General features: G+C 37.3%; 1 protein-coding gene across 2 annotated transcripts; it reads left to right on the plus strand.

Moving 5' to 3' along the window:
* Positions 1–107: 107 nt before the first annotated feature.
* On the plus strand, positions 108–9237 carry LOC106428404. Of its 2 annotated transcripts, XM_048767316.1 has the most exons (7): positions 108–1426; positions 1518–3174; positions 3264–3889; positions 3961–6443; positions 6538–6903; positions 6983–7282; positions 7370–9237. In XM_048767316.1, exons 1-4 carry the CDS (start codon positions 1335–1337, stop codon positions 4247–4249), a joined length of 2664 nt encoding a protein of 887 aa, XP_048623273.1. In that variant the 5' UTR covers positions 108–1334; the 3' UTR covers positions 4250–6443; positions 6538–6903; positions 6983–7282; positions 7370–9237. The 2 variants fall into 2 exon arrangements, with proteins under 2 accessions (XP_048623273.1, XP_048623272.1); XM_048767315.1 differs by having other exon boundaries at positions 6538–7282.
* The last annotated feature ends 5434 nt before the right edge of the window (positions 9238–14671 follow it).

Consider the following 14671-nt stretch of genomic DNA (forward strand, 5'->3'; position numbering starts at 1 on the left):
GAACGCGATACCTGTCACAGAGAGAGTGTACTGTCACAGAGAGAGTGTGGAAGCTTTTGACTCCAACTATTTTCGATGCATGTGGCAAGCTTTTGACTCCAAAATTGGGTGAAATGTGGAAGCAGAGAATTAAGGAGAACGCGATACCTGTCACAGAGAGAGTGTACTGTCCTTACGTGAGGTGTTCTGCTTTGATGTCCAAAACCAAGATATCTGAATCGGCCAAGAGCTTACAGTCTGCTTACCCTGCATCTGGAGTCAGGAGATGTGTGGAATGTCGTGGCCTCTTCTGTGTGGACTGTAAAGTCCCGTGGCATGGAAAGCTGTCATGCACCGAGTACAAGAAACTGCATCCTAATCCTCCAGCTGATGATGTGAAGCTAAAATCTCTGGCAAATAATAAAATGTGGCGCCAATGTGGCAAGTGCCAACACATGATCGAGCTTACTCAAGGACGCAATCACATAACTTGCAGGTATCTCTCTTTAACACTTTGATTATCTTATAATCATATTTATAAAATGGTCAAGTCGAATAGTATACTTTTCTGTGATGAGGAAAGGTTTGTATACTCTGTTGTTATAGCTTTCTGATTCATTGTATGTATTGTTAATCTCAAGAATCTTACTTAATGGTAATCACATAACTCAACAATCACTACAAAAAAAGTTGCTATTCATAGCACATTGTTATAACACGTTTCACTGAACTGCTGTCGTTGATGAGTGAATTTTTTTTCTAGTATAGGTTAGCATTATATAAATGCTATGATAGAGTTTTGCTTAGCGGGAAGCTAAAATTAGCTTTTCCACGAAACACTTAGTAAAAATTAGCTAATATTTTCTGTTTTCCCTCTCTCTAATCGGGGTTCCCTCTCTTCTCTCTCATTTTCCCCCTTTCTCGACAAAACTCTAAGAGAAATCAATCTGGATTCTCCATCTCCTTCTCTATCGTTCTCTCTCTATTTCCATCTCTGTCTCGATTCTCCATCTCCGGTTCTCCATCTCCGCCTCGATTCTCCATCTCTGATTCTCCATCTCCTCCTCGATTCTCCATCTCCCCCTCGATTCTCCATCACTCTCCTTTATCGCCGCTTCTCCCAGCTCCGATTCAACTCCTGTTCTACATCTCTTAGGTATAGGAAGTCACAATTTCGATATCTCTGTCAGTGTTAAGCTGAAATCGAAGTTTTATTTTTTTTTGCTTTAATTTCTTGGTTGCTTTGATATGTTGGTTGCTTTAATTTCCTGTTTTATTCCAGTTATCTTTTTATTTGGTTGGTATCGTTTCATGCTCTGAATATTTTTGCTATATCATTACATCCTCTGACTCTTATGTGTTATGTTATAAGTTCGTTTTGTTACAAAAGGTTTCAACTTAGGTTCGAACACAGCATTATGGACAAAGCTTGGGTACATCTAAACAGGTAATGAGCTTAAGCGTGTATCTCATGTTTCATTTGGTGATTACTGACTTAACTTGTTTAATTTTGTTTTTCTTTTGATTGTTAATGGCAGAGTTGATCCTGGATATGAGAGAGGGGCTTCAAAGTTTGTCCGGGATGTGGCTTCAGCAATGGGAGGGGTTGATGTTATTGTATGTCCGTGTATTGACTGCCGTAACATAGTTCGACATTCAGCAAGTGTGGTACTTGATCATCTTGTTACTAGGGGTATGGAGGAGGGTTATAAGATGCGGGCTGATTGGTATCTACATGGAGAGTTGAACGCAGAGGTTGCTGATGAAAGCAAAGGAAGTGAGTGGAACGATGAGATCTATGGGTTGTTCAGAGCTGCTGAGTGTTTTGATGAAGAGTTAGCTGGTATGGGGAATCTATCTGATATGGCAGAGGGAGAGGACAAGAAAGAAGATGAGTTCTTGGCAAAGCTAGCTGACGCTGAAACACCATTGTATCCGAGCTGTTCAAGCCATAGCAAGTTATCTGCAATTGTTTCGTTGTTCAGATTGAAGACTCAGAATGGATGGTCTGACAAGAGCTTCAATGATTTGCTAGAGACCTTGCCAGACATGTTACCTGAAGAAAATGTCTTGCACACATCACTCTATGACGTGAAGAAGTTCTTGAAATCATTTGACATGGGCTACGAGAAGATCCATGCTTGTGGCAACGACTGCTGCCTATTCAGAAAGAGGTTCAAGAAACTCGATAAGTGTCCTAAATGCAAGGCTTCAAGGTGGAAGACTAATGTCCACACGGGTGAGACGAAGAAAGGCGTCCCACAGAAAGTTCTCCGTTACTTCCCTGTAATACCAAGACTGAAGAGAATGTTCCGGTCTGAAGAAATGGCCAAGGATTTGAGGTGGCACTTTACCAACAAAAGCAGTGATGGAAAGCTGCGTCATCCTGTTGATTCTGTGACATGGGATCATATGAATGCCAAATACCCTACGTTTGCAGATGAAGCAAGGAACCTGAGGCTGGGACTTTCAACAGATGGATTCAATCCATTCAACATGAAGAACTCGATGTACAGTTGCTGGCCTGTTCTGCTAGTTAACTACAACTTACCTCCAGACCTGTGCATGAAGAAGGAGAATATCATGCTTTCTTTGCTGATTCCTGGTCCACATCAGCCTGGTAATAGCATAGACGTGTATTTAGAACCCCTAATCGACGATCTTAACACTCTGTGGAGCATTGGAGAGGTAACATACGACGCTCTTACTCGATCAGCTTTTACACTAAAGGCGATGCTGCTTTGGACAATCAGCGATTTTCCAGCTTATGGGAATCTAGCAGGCTGCAAAGTAAAGGGAAAAATGGGATGTCCGTTATGTGGAAAAAATACAGAGAGCATGTGGTTGAAGTTCAGCAGAAAGCATGTGTATATGGGTCATAGAAAGGGTCTGCCACCAACTCACAGTTTTAGAGGAAAGAAGAAATGGTTTGATGGAAAAGTAGAACAAGGGAGAAGGGGAAGAATACTTACTGGGCGTGATATTTCTCAAAATCTGAGAAATTTTCACAATGATTTTGGAAATTTCAAACGGTCTGGCAGTAAGAGAAAAATGATGCAGGGTTCAACTGATTTAGGGTCTGATATTGAGGGTATGTCGAGTGAATCAGATGAAGAGGAAGAAGTACTAGTAGATGAGGATGAGTTATCTAGATGGAAGAAGAGGTCAATATTCTTCAAGCTACCTTATTGGGAGGTAGATTATTATTTCATTTGCTTAATTTTTTTTTCCTCATCACTGTTATTTTCTTAACTTAAATATGATGTTTTATTTCTCATGTGTAGGAACTCCCGGTGAGGCACAACTTAGATGTAATGCATGTGGAGAGAAATGTTGCTGCAAGCTTAGTTTCAACGTTGTTGCACTGTGGGAAATCTAAGGATGGTCTTGCCGCTCGTAAGGATCTGGAGGAGCTTGGTATTAGGCCGGATTTGCACCCTAGAGTGCAAGGAAAAAGAACCTATCTCCCTCCAGCACCGTGGTCTTTGTCCAAGCAAGAAAAGAAGATATTTTGCAGGCGTCTATTTGACTTCAAAGGGCCAGATGGATATTGTTCTAACATATCAAGAGGTGTCTCGTTGGATGACTGTAAAGTCTCTGGTCTGAAATCACATGACTACCATGTTTTGATGCAACAACTTCTGCCGATTGCACTTAAAGGGTTGCTGCCAAAAGGACCGAGGCTTGCAATTTTTAGATTATGCTCTTTCTTCAATCTGTTGTGTCAGAGAGTGATTGACATGGAGAAGCTTCTGGTTATGGAAGCTGAGATTGTTGAGACTCTGTGCTTGTTTGAAAGATACTTTCCTCCAAGTTTGTTTGATATCATGCTTCATTTGACTGTCCATCTAGGAAGAGAAGCTCGGCTTGGTGGACCAGTCCACTTTAGATGGATGTACCCGTTTGAAAGGTAGATAAATATGATTTTTTTTCATTCTGTTACAAACATATCCAAAACTGACATTTATTGATTTGATTCAGGTACATGAAAGTCCTCAAAGACTTTGTTAGAAATCCTGCAAGACCAGAGGGCTGCATAGCTGAGTGCTACCTTGCTGAGGAATGTATCCGGTTTTGCAGTGAGTTCCTGAAGAAAACAACAAATGTTCAAGAGAAACATGATAAAAACACAGAGTATGAGAACAATTCTATCTTAGAGGGTCGTCCAATAACCACTGCTACTTCAGTAACTCTCACTGAAACGGAAAAGAGGATTGCTCATCTTGCTATCATCCAAAACATGGCTCTAGTCGAACCTTATGTAGAGTAAGTATAAATTTATCTTTCATTACATAGTTTTTATTTACAATCAACAACTTTTTCTAATTTATTTCTATTTTGATCTGCTACTAGTGAGCATCTACAATATTTACAAGACACATATGGAAGGTGTCGGCGAGATGCATCAACGTTATGGAGTATGCATACTAAGAATTTTGCTTCCTGGCTAAAAGAGAAGGTACTGAATTACATTATACAATTCTCCTCTTATAGACTGCCTACTTGTTATTGACTTGTTATTTATTTATCAGGTGCCTTTTGATTATGCAGAACATGACGACACACTTAAGTGGATAGCTTATGGTCCACGTTGTTCTGCGAGATCATATACAGGATTCATTGTTAATGGGCAGAGGTTTCACACAGTGTCAGTTGATAGGAAAAGTCAGAATAGTGGGGTCTATTATGAGGCTACAGCAGTGTGTAGAGCTAGTGCAAAAGATACATCACAGGTGGTAGATTTAGTATCTTACTACGGCAGGGTGACATACATCATTTTGATCGACTACAATGTCTTCTATGTTCCTCTGTTCCGATGTCAATGGGCAGTTAAGGGTAATGGAGTAAAGATCGAAGATGGTTTTACACTTGTGAACATGAATCAAAGTCAAGCCTCCTTTGCAAGTGACCCTTACATTCTAGCATCTCAAGCGAAGCAAGTGTTTTACTCCAGAGAAGATGAGTCATCAAACTGGTATATTGTCATGAAAGGTCCTTCTAGAAGATACAGTAAGGAAGATATTCAAGAGGGAAATGCAGATATTGGGCCATTACCGTCGAATGTTGACTTGGATGTTGACATTGATGATGCTGAGAATGTCAGAACTGATTGTGAAGGGATATATGTGTGACGAAGTTGCCTTATTGACATTGATGATATCATTGCTTGTTTTTGTTTTTGATTGTGGTACTTGCTTGGTCATTGTCTACTTGTTTGGTTGTTTCTTTTTTTGAGGTTGTAGTGTGATTGTTTCAGTGTTCTGTTGAGTATGAAGTTAACTATGTATTTCTTATTATGTTTCAGATGAATTAAGATGGGACGTGCAAAGCAGACTAAATGTGGAAGGAGACAATCAAAGAAGTTAAAAAAGGCAGATGATGACGAAGTTGAGTTCGTTTGTACTATCCAAACACATGAAGAAGAACATGAAGAGGAACGTGGGCAGCGACAGGAACAGGAAGAGGAACATGTGGAGGAACGAGAACCGGAAGAGGAACATGAGGAGGAGCAACAACAGGAAGAGGAGCGTCAACCAGAGCAACATAATGGCGACGAGCCCGAAGGTGAGATAGAACATACTCAGGAGGCTGAAGGTGGAACCTCCCGTAAGAGAAAGCGTGGTCCAACAATGATGAGAGACCTAGCCAAAGATCCAAATACCAGAGTTCATGTCGATTTCACTTTTATGGGAGAAGCTTATGGTCCTGGTTCAGTCAAGCTATCTTCATATTTGGGTCCGTTGGTAAGGGAGCACGTGCCTGTTACAGTTGAAAATTGGAAAAAAATTACTGAAGAAGTGAAGACAGTGCTTTGGAAATCAGTCCAGGTGACAGTTTCTAAACAATAACAGCATGTATATTTCTGAACAAACATCAAGTTATTGATTATTGGTTGGCTAACTACGTGTGCAGGCAAGGTTTAAACTTGATGAGGACCACCAAAGGGTTGCAGTTCTTAAGCAGATGGGAGCCTTGTGGAGATCATCCAAGTCACGTCTTGTTACCCAAATCAATGAAGCTGAAAATAACCAACAAAGGATGAATCTCAGACCTAAGAATGTTCATCCAATTGAGTGGCACAAATTTGTGAAGCTAAAAACAAGCCAAGAATTCAAGGTATACATTCTTAGATGGAACTCCCATCGCTATTACTAACTAGATTAATAAGATCGTTATTACGAAATGATAGGTTCTGAGTGATAGCTACAAAGAGAGGAGAAGCAAACAGATTCCTCACACTTGTAGTAGAAAGGGAATGGTTAGACTAGCAGAAGAGATGGTAAGCATATTATCTCAGATTTTGGTTTCATTTTTTTATCTGTAGACAAGGCTGTTGACATATAATTTTGCAACAGAAAAATAGTTCTGAAGACAAATCTAAAGTGTCGAGACTTAAAGTCTGGGTGAGGTCACGTACAAGAAAAGATGGAACTCCCATCAATACAAATGCTGCTGAGAAGATTGTAAGTTTATAACATAATCTGTTCCTCCTATTAATCCTGGTCGGTAGATAGATATGCTTATAACTTTTTCTGTTAATTGTAATGTGGTATACAGCAAAAGGCAGCTGAGATTGTTAAGGGTGGTAGTCAGAGTGGAAAAAATCTGGATGAAGATACGCTCATCCAGGTCTTAGGACCTGATAATCCTGGTCGTATGAGAGCAATGGGGAGGAATATTAGTAAGACGAAATTAGCTTGCTCAATGTCAACCAGAAGTCAATTTCTGAAATGCAACAAACACAAATTCATCTCATGCAAAAGGTTAATGAGCTACAGTCTGAACTTGCGAAAGTAAAAAACCAGGTTAGTTACATCTCCAAGAATACATAAAGATAAGTGCTTATCACATAATAATAAGCTTTGTGTTGGGTTTATGTTACAGAGAGATGACAATGAAGTGGGGGAAAACTCGGCTGCAAGAGTAAGCAATTTATATGAGATCAATGGCATTTTTTTCTACTTTACACTACTCTTATACTTTAACAACTAACATTTAACAGAGTGTGAACAAGATACCACAAAAGAAGTGTCTTCTCATTGACTGGGCTGATGAAGATGGAAACGTTGCTGAGGGTCGTATCATTTCTTCTGACCCTGAAGACATAGTGAATGACAGTCGATTAGGTCCTAATGATGTTAAAGTCTTGGTTGATGAAGCTACTGAACCTGAAGCATTCCTCTGGAGACCTGCGACTAACATGTGCACAATTAAGGAAGCTGTTGGTCATATTATTGCATGGCCGAAGAAAAAATGCGTGGAACTAGGTCTGGGGCTTGAACATGAAGACATTGCACCACTGGTAAATGTTTTTCATTCTTGCAGTTACATAGTTAATAAGGTCTTGATTTCGCCTATGATAACTTCTTTTTCTGAATGTGTTTGATAGGGCTCAAGAGCAAATTCTCTCAACAAATGCAAACTTCTGGATTTGTGTGATGATAGTGTAGTTGTTGGTGAAGGGCGTTGGCAGACAAAAGAACCACAAGCATTGGTTAATGGACTTCCTCTAGGACCTAAAGCAGTTAAAGTATTCTTGGATGTTGTACACGAGCATGAAACATATTTATGGAGGCCTACGATGGATCATTCCTACCTGGAGGACTGCTTACATTCTTTTATGTCATGGCCTGCTAGCAAAGTTGTCTTTGACAATCCACCAGAAGCAACAAGAGGACAATCTCCTACGGGTATGAAAGTTACATCGGTTGGTTATAAGTCGCCTACTGATACAAGTGGTAGAAAAGGTGCAAAATCAGGAGCAACAATATCAATTCATACTGAGGAGTCTCCTGCAACTAATCAGGTAAATTTTTAACTTATATGTTCAATCATCTGCTCAGATTAATATCTGTGTTTTGAATTGTGTGCATGTCTATTGTAAAGTGTCAGCTTAAGCATGGATCTCAGACAATGAAACAGAATCAGAAGTGCAAATTGATGGACATTGGTGAGAGGAAACAAGTTGTTGCTGAAGGTCGTATCCATTCAACAGACCCAACTCAACTGGTCCACTTTGTGCGCTTGGGTCCGAAAGCAGCTAGAGTGTGGGTAGATGCAGTGCTCGTAGATGATGCAGAAGTTTGGAGGAAATCAGATGAAATAGAGAGTTTGAAAGATGCACACGGTTCATCAATTGCATGGCCAATTGATAAATTGGTCATATTTTAAGCTGCTGTAAGTATTCTGTTTTGTGTGTTTAAACCTGCATATGTAATTGCATAACTGATCAGAGTTTTCATTGTTGCAGCAGCTAAGGGAATGAAGAACTTAGGTCCAGATTTAGCTAGTGTTTAAGTTAGGCTAATGAACTTGATGTATGATATTATTGCTTATGACTTTGGTTTGTGTTTTAGAACTGCATCAGTAACACTTATGTGTAATGACTTATGTATGTCAAACTTATTTTATGAAAGGGTTAGTTTGTTATGAAGTTTCTACTTTTTTTATTACAAATTTTCGAAAATGCAAATTCATAGCTCGTGAACAAATAACAATAGCTAAAAAAATAGTTATGCTTGTAAAGCATAGCATTAAATATTTCATATAATGTAAACTATCATAATATATTTCTAAGCTATTAAAAACTTTAGTAAAGCACTTATCCACAACAATTACCAAAATAAGCTATTGCTATTGTAGACGTCGCTACCATGGCACGCAATACATATCATAATCAATTTGTAACAAAAAATAATTGTGCCGTAGATTCATTAATAACATCAGCTAATTAATGCTATCGTAAACGAACATTTCGTAGCATCAAAGAAAAACGCTATTGTAAGGGGGCTACATATGATGGCTGCCGTATACACAGCAGTTGTGAATTCGCTATCAAAACTCTAACATAGCATATAACCCGCGCTAACAATGAGCATTTTTCTTGTAGTGAATGGATAAAACAATATTTTTTTCGTTAATTGCTACATATTGAACTAGGCATCTCTCTTATGTCATTCAACTTGATCTCAATTTAAGGTTTATCTGTCACATTTTTATTCATATTCAAATCAACTTGTATTTTATTTTTATTATTATACACAATTAGGACGGTTGTGAAGTGATTTATACTTATTTGTCATGATTTCCATGATTTTAGGTAATTTTGCTTATTTGTCATGTTTTAATTAGGTTTAAGCCGAATCATTAATTTATTAATAGTTTTTAGTTAAGTCTATAATCTATTAATTTAAATAATATAACTATAAAATATATAATTATATATATAATTATTTTGATTTTGCTTATTTGTCCTGTTTTCCATGATTTTAGTCAATTTTGTTGATTTGTCATGTTTTTATTAGGTTTTATCTTAGTCATTGGTTTATTAATAATTTTTAGCTGAATCACTAATTTATTAATTTAAAAAATATCTGTAATGAATTTTATATTTAATTAAAAACGAATTTTGATTTAATAATATTTAAATCTATATGTTATATTAAATTTTTTATTTTTTATTTGTCATATTTTATAAGGTTTTAAGCTTTTATATAGGTCATTGATTTATTATTAGTTTTTAACTTAGTATTTATTAATTTTCAAAAAAATCGCAATGAATTTTATATTTAATAAAACACACATTTTATTTTAATAATAGTAAATTTATATGTTATGTTAAATAATTAATTATAAACTAATATAATAAAATTGTGAAAATATATTTAAAAATTAAGAGAATTCTTATATATATTGTGTTGCTATCTGAAAACAATATTTTTATTATAAAGTTAAAAAAACTAAGATATAAAACAGTTTATAATTAAATATTAGTCAAACAAAAATATTTATATAAAGATATTTTCTAAACTATTTCTAATATATGAGTGTTTTAAAACTTTTAACACAATAATAAGTACATAGTTTGATGAACGTTTTTTGACATATATAAATAATTTGATGTTTGATTTAAATATTTAAAATCATAAATAATAACTTAACTATTTAAAATCATAAATAATAACTTAACTTGTGACTGAGTTTAAAACAAATTTTCTTGCTTTTATTTTAAACCACTTTAAGTTTAATCCGTGAAACACTATAGCTTCAGTTGGTGATCACTAGAAAAATGAAAAAAATGAACAAAATAAAAAATAAAATTTCATTTGAGGAATTGAAAAAATAAAAAAAAAATATGAATTTTTGTTCAATTTGTTTCTTATCAAAATTGCTTGGGAAATTTTTTTCTTATAAATTCATTCCTCCATGGGAAATTTGGAAGAAAAAATGGGATCTACCTTTCAATAATTTGACTAAAATTTTAACATAACTGGTATAAATTTTTAGGAACAAAGAATTCACCATAATATTTTTTCTTCAACATGTTCACCAATCACTACAAGAAAACGTAGCAGTAACAACGGCGGTTTACGACGAAATTATTTCCTCGTAACTTTACATGGGCTTTACAACGCAATTACGACGAGACATTATTTCGTCGTAAACTCCATGGTAATTTACGACGAAAGGATTTCGTCGTAAAGTCAATGTAAGTTTACGACGAAAGTACGTGGAATGCGAAATAGTTGTAAACGTTACATCGACATTACAACGAATCATGTTACCGTTATATAAAGGTGAAAACGTGTATTCAATGTGCTTTAACTTACCTAAATTCGTTGTAAAGTCGTTGTAAATGTTCCATGTAAAATCCATGTAAAACTTTTCTTGTAAAATCATTGTTATATTTCTCTATATATATATGTCATTTCCCACAACTCTCTTCTTCACAACACACAACTCTCTTCCTCTCGAACCTGATGGCGTTTAGACTCTGTTCCTCATTCAGCCACCAATTACTATTTCGAAGATGACGATAAGGAACATGAGTCATTCGTCTGTCTGCCAATTCAGTGGAGCGACAAGGAGAAGTGGACGGAAGTGCAGTTGGTTTATACTTGAAAGGAACCTCCGACCATCGTCAAAGGTTCCTCTCAAGTACAAACCAGCTGCACTTCCGTCCACTTTCTCCTTGTCATTCCACTGAATTGGCAGACAGACGAACGACACAGGTTCCTTATCGTCGTCTTAGAAATAGTAACTGGTGGCTTAACAACGCAATTACGACGAAACCAACGAAACCAAATTTCGTCGTAAACGCCATGTAATATTACGACGCAAGTACGTCGAAAAGTAAACTTTACATCGACATTACAATGAATCATGTTACCGTTATATTTAGGTGAAAACGTGTATTCAATGTGCTTTAACTTACCTAATTTCGTCGTAAATTCGTTGTAAATAATATGTTAAAACCATGTAAAATCCATGTAAAATATTCCTTGTAAAATCGTTGTTATTTTTCAACTACCCAACTCGAAAATTTCTCTATATATATGTCATTTCCCACAACTCTCTTCCTCACAACACACAAACGGGAGAAAAAAAAGCAGAAAAAAGTCAGAAAAAAAAAGATTTGAAAAAAAAATCTAAGAAAAAATGGCCGGTGGCGGTAGTATTTACGAGTTACGGAGTTGGATGTATTTGCACAAAGATTCCGACGGGAGGGTGACAAACGCATTTCTGAGCGGGCTAGAGACATTCATGCACCAGGCGGGCTGTACACCGATCACACAGGAAAGCGGTAAGATGTTCTGCCCCTTTCGGAAATGCAAGAATTCAAAATTTGCACGTAGTGAAACTGTATGGAAGCATTTAGTAAACAGAGGATTTACACCACAGTACTACATTTGGTATCAACATGGAGAGGGTTATGGGGGAAATGAAGCTAGTAGTAGTAATAATAATTTTGAGGATGGTCATCATAGTGAAGAACCGAATCATTTGCATAATGAATATAATTATCATCAAGATCATGAGCAGATGGTAGATCATGATAGGGTTCAAGATATGATTAGTGATGCATTTTTAGAAACAACTACAACAATAGCTGATGGAACTGGAAATGTAGAAGAACCTAATTTGGATGCAAAAAGGTTTTATGAAATGCTAGATGCTGCAAATCAACCAATCTACACTGGTTGTAGAGAAGGTCTCTCTAAATTGTCTCTAGCAGCTAGGATGATGAATATTAAAACGGATCATAATTTACCTGAGAATTGCATGGATGCATGGGCGGAGTTGTTTAAAGAGTATTTGCCAGAAGACAACGTGTCTGCTGAATCTTATTATGAGATTCAGAAATTGGTTTATAGTCTTGGGTTGCCTTCGGAGATGATTGATGTTTGCATCGACAACTGCATGATCTACTGGAAAGAAGATGACAAGTTAGAAGAGTGTCGATTCTGCAAAAAACCACGATTCAAACCGCAAGGCCGTGGGAGGAATAGGGTACCGTACCAAAGGATGTGGTACCTACCAATTACAGACAGATTGAAAAGATTATATCAATCTGAGAGGACTGCTGCATCGATGAGGTGGCATGCGGAACATGTCCAGAGAGATGGTGAGGTTGCACATCCATCAGACGCAAGAGCGTGGAAACATTTCAACAAGGTACACGCAGATTTTGCTACAAATATTCGGAATGTCTATCTTGGGTTATGCACCGATGGATTTTCTCCATTTGGAATGTCTGGTAGACAATATTCTTTGTGGCCAGTCATTCTTACGCCGTACAATTTACCGCCGGATATGTGCATGGAACAAGAATTTCTATTTTTGACCATATTAATCCCTGGGCCGAAGCATCCAAAACGGTCTCTTGATGTTTTTCTTCAACCGTTGATAGAAGAGCTAAAGCAATTGTGGTCAGAAGGGGTGTGGACGTACGATTGTTCCTTGAAAAACAATTTTACGATGCGAGCAGTTCTGCTGTGGACGATAAGTGATTTCCCTGCTTATGGGATGTTGTCTGGCTGGACAACACATGGAAGATTATCTTGTCCATATTGTCTTGGATCGACGGATGCTTTTCAACTGAAGAATGGTAGGAAGAGTTGTTGGTTTGACTGTCATCGTCGCTTTCTTCCACTTGCCCATCCGTACAGAAGAAATAAGACATTGTTTCGGCACAAAAAAATTGTCAGAGACGGTCCTCCTCCATATCTCACCGGCCAGCAGATCGAAGCAGACATTGATTATTACGGAGCTCAGGAAACAGTTAAAGTTGGAGGAAATTGGCATGTTCCTGGAAATATGCCTGATGGATATGGTGTGTCTCACAATTGGCATAAGAAGAGTATATTTTGGGAGCTACCCTATTGGAAGGATCTTCTCTTACGCCACAATCTGGATGTCATGCATATTGAGAAGAACTTTTTTGAGAACATCATGAATACATTACTTAACGTCCCTGGGAAGACAAAAGATAACAAAAAGTCAAGGATGGACTTACCTGATATTTGCTCAAGAAGTGAGTTACATATCAAGAGCAATGGAAACGTTCCTGTTCCCATCTTCCGGTTGTCATCAGAAGCCAAAACAACCTTGTTTGACTGGGTTGCATCAGAAGTTAAGTTTCCTGATGGTTATGTTTCAAATCTGTCAAAATGTGTTGAACGAGGTCAAAAGTTCTCCGGAATGAAGAGTCATGATTGTCATGTGTTTATGCAACGACTTCTTCCATTTGCTTTTGCCGAGCTCCTTCCAGCAAATGTCCATGAAGCACTTGCAGGTAATTATAAAACGTTAATATATATACATATGTTATGAAATGTTATTAATTTGATTACTTTTGCAATATACAGCCATCGGCGCTTTTTTCAGAGATCTCAGCACACGTACGTTCAAGGAAGAAGTCATCGAACAACTTCATCATAACATTCCGATCATATTGTGCAACCTGGAGAAGATATTTCCTCCTTCATTTTTTGACGTCATGGAGCATCTAGTTGTCCACCTACCATATGAAGCATTGCTTCGTGGACCTGTTCACAACGGATGGATGTATCCGTATGAGCGACAGATGAAACATTTGAAGGGGAAAGCAAGAAATCTTGCAAAGGTGGAAGGTTCAATAGTTGCGGGAAGTTTGACAGCCGAAACATCTAACTTCACATCATACTACTTTGCTCCAACTGTTCGTACGAGGAAAAGAGTTCCTAGAAGATATGATGATGGTGGAGTACCGACATCATATCCAATTGATGGTGTTCCTGACATTTTCTGCGAAATTGCAAGGTTTGGTGGTAAAACGAAAGAAGTATGGTGGTCATGTGAAGAGGATAAACATAGTGCCCACACTTATATTCTGCTCAACTGCGAGGATGCAATGACCCGTTACTTTGAAAGGTAAATATTTTTGTGAATGTTAATTATATGAATTGCAGTTAATTATGTATGACTTGATTATTTGTTTAATTTGCAGCATGTTTGTATCTCAAGTTGAAGAAGCAATACCAGGAATATCTGCAACTGATGTGGACACACGTAAAGATAAGCACTTTGTCAAGTGGTTAAAATCACAGGTACGTAATATATCTCATACATTGATTAATTAAGTAAGTGTTTTGATACTTCAATATTAATTAAGAATAACTGCTTTTTGCAGGTTGATTACGACGATCCTTATTATCCCGTATGGTTTCACGAATTGGTTCAAGGTCCAGTTGCAAAGGTCACCACATCACCTATGTATTTCACACGAGGATTTACCTTTCACACATACGAGTATGGGAGACATCGGGCAACGAGTAACTACGGAATATGTGTGAAAGGTGAAACGGACTTTTACGGGATCTTGCAGGAGATTATTGAAGTGGAATTTCCGGGGTTATTGAAGCTAAAATGC

Source organism: Brassica napus, chromosome C9 (genome assembly GCF_020379485.1).
Source record: "Brassica napus cultivar Da-Ae chromosome C9, Da-Ae, whole genome shotgun sequence".
NCBI classification, from domain to species: Eukaryota; Viridiplantae; Streptophyta; class Magnoliopsida; order Brassicales; family Brassicaceae; genus Brassica; species Brassica napus.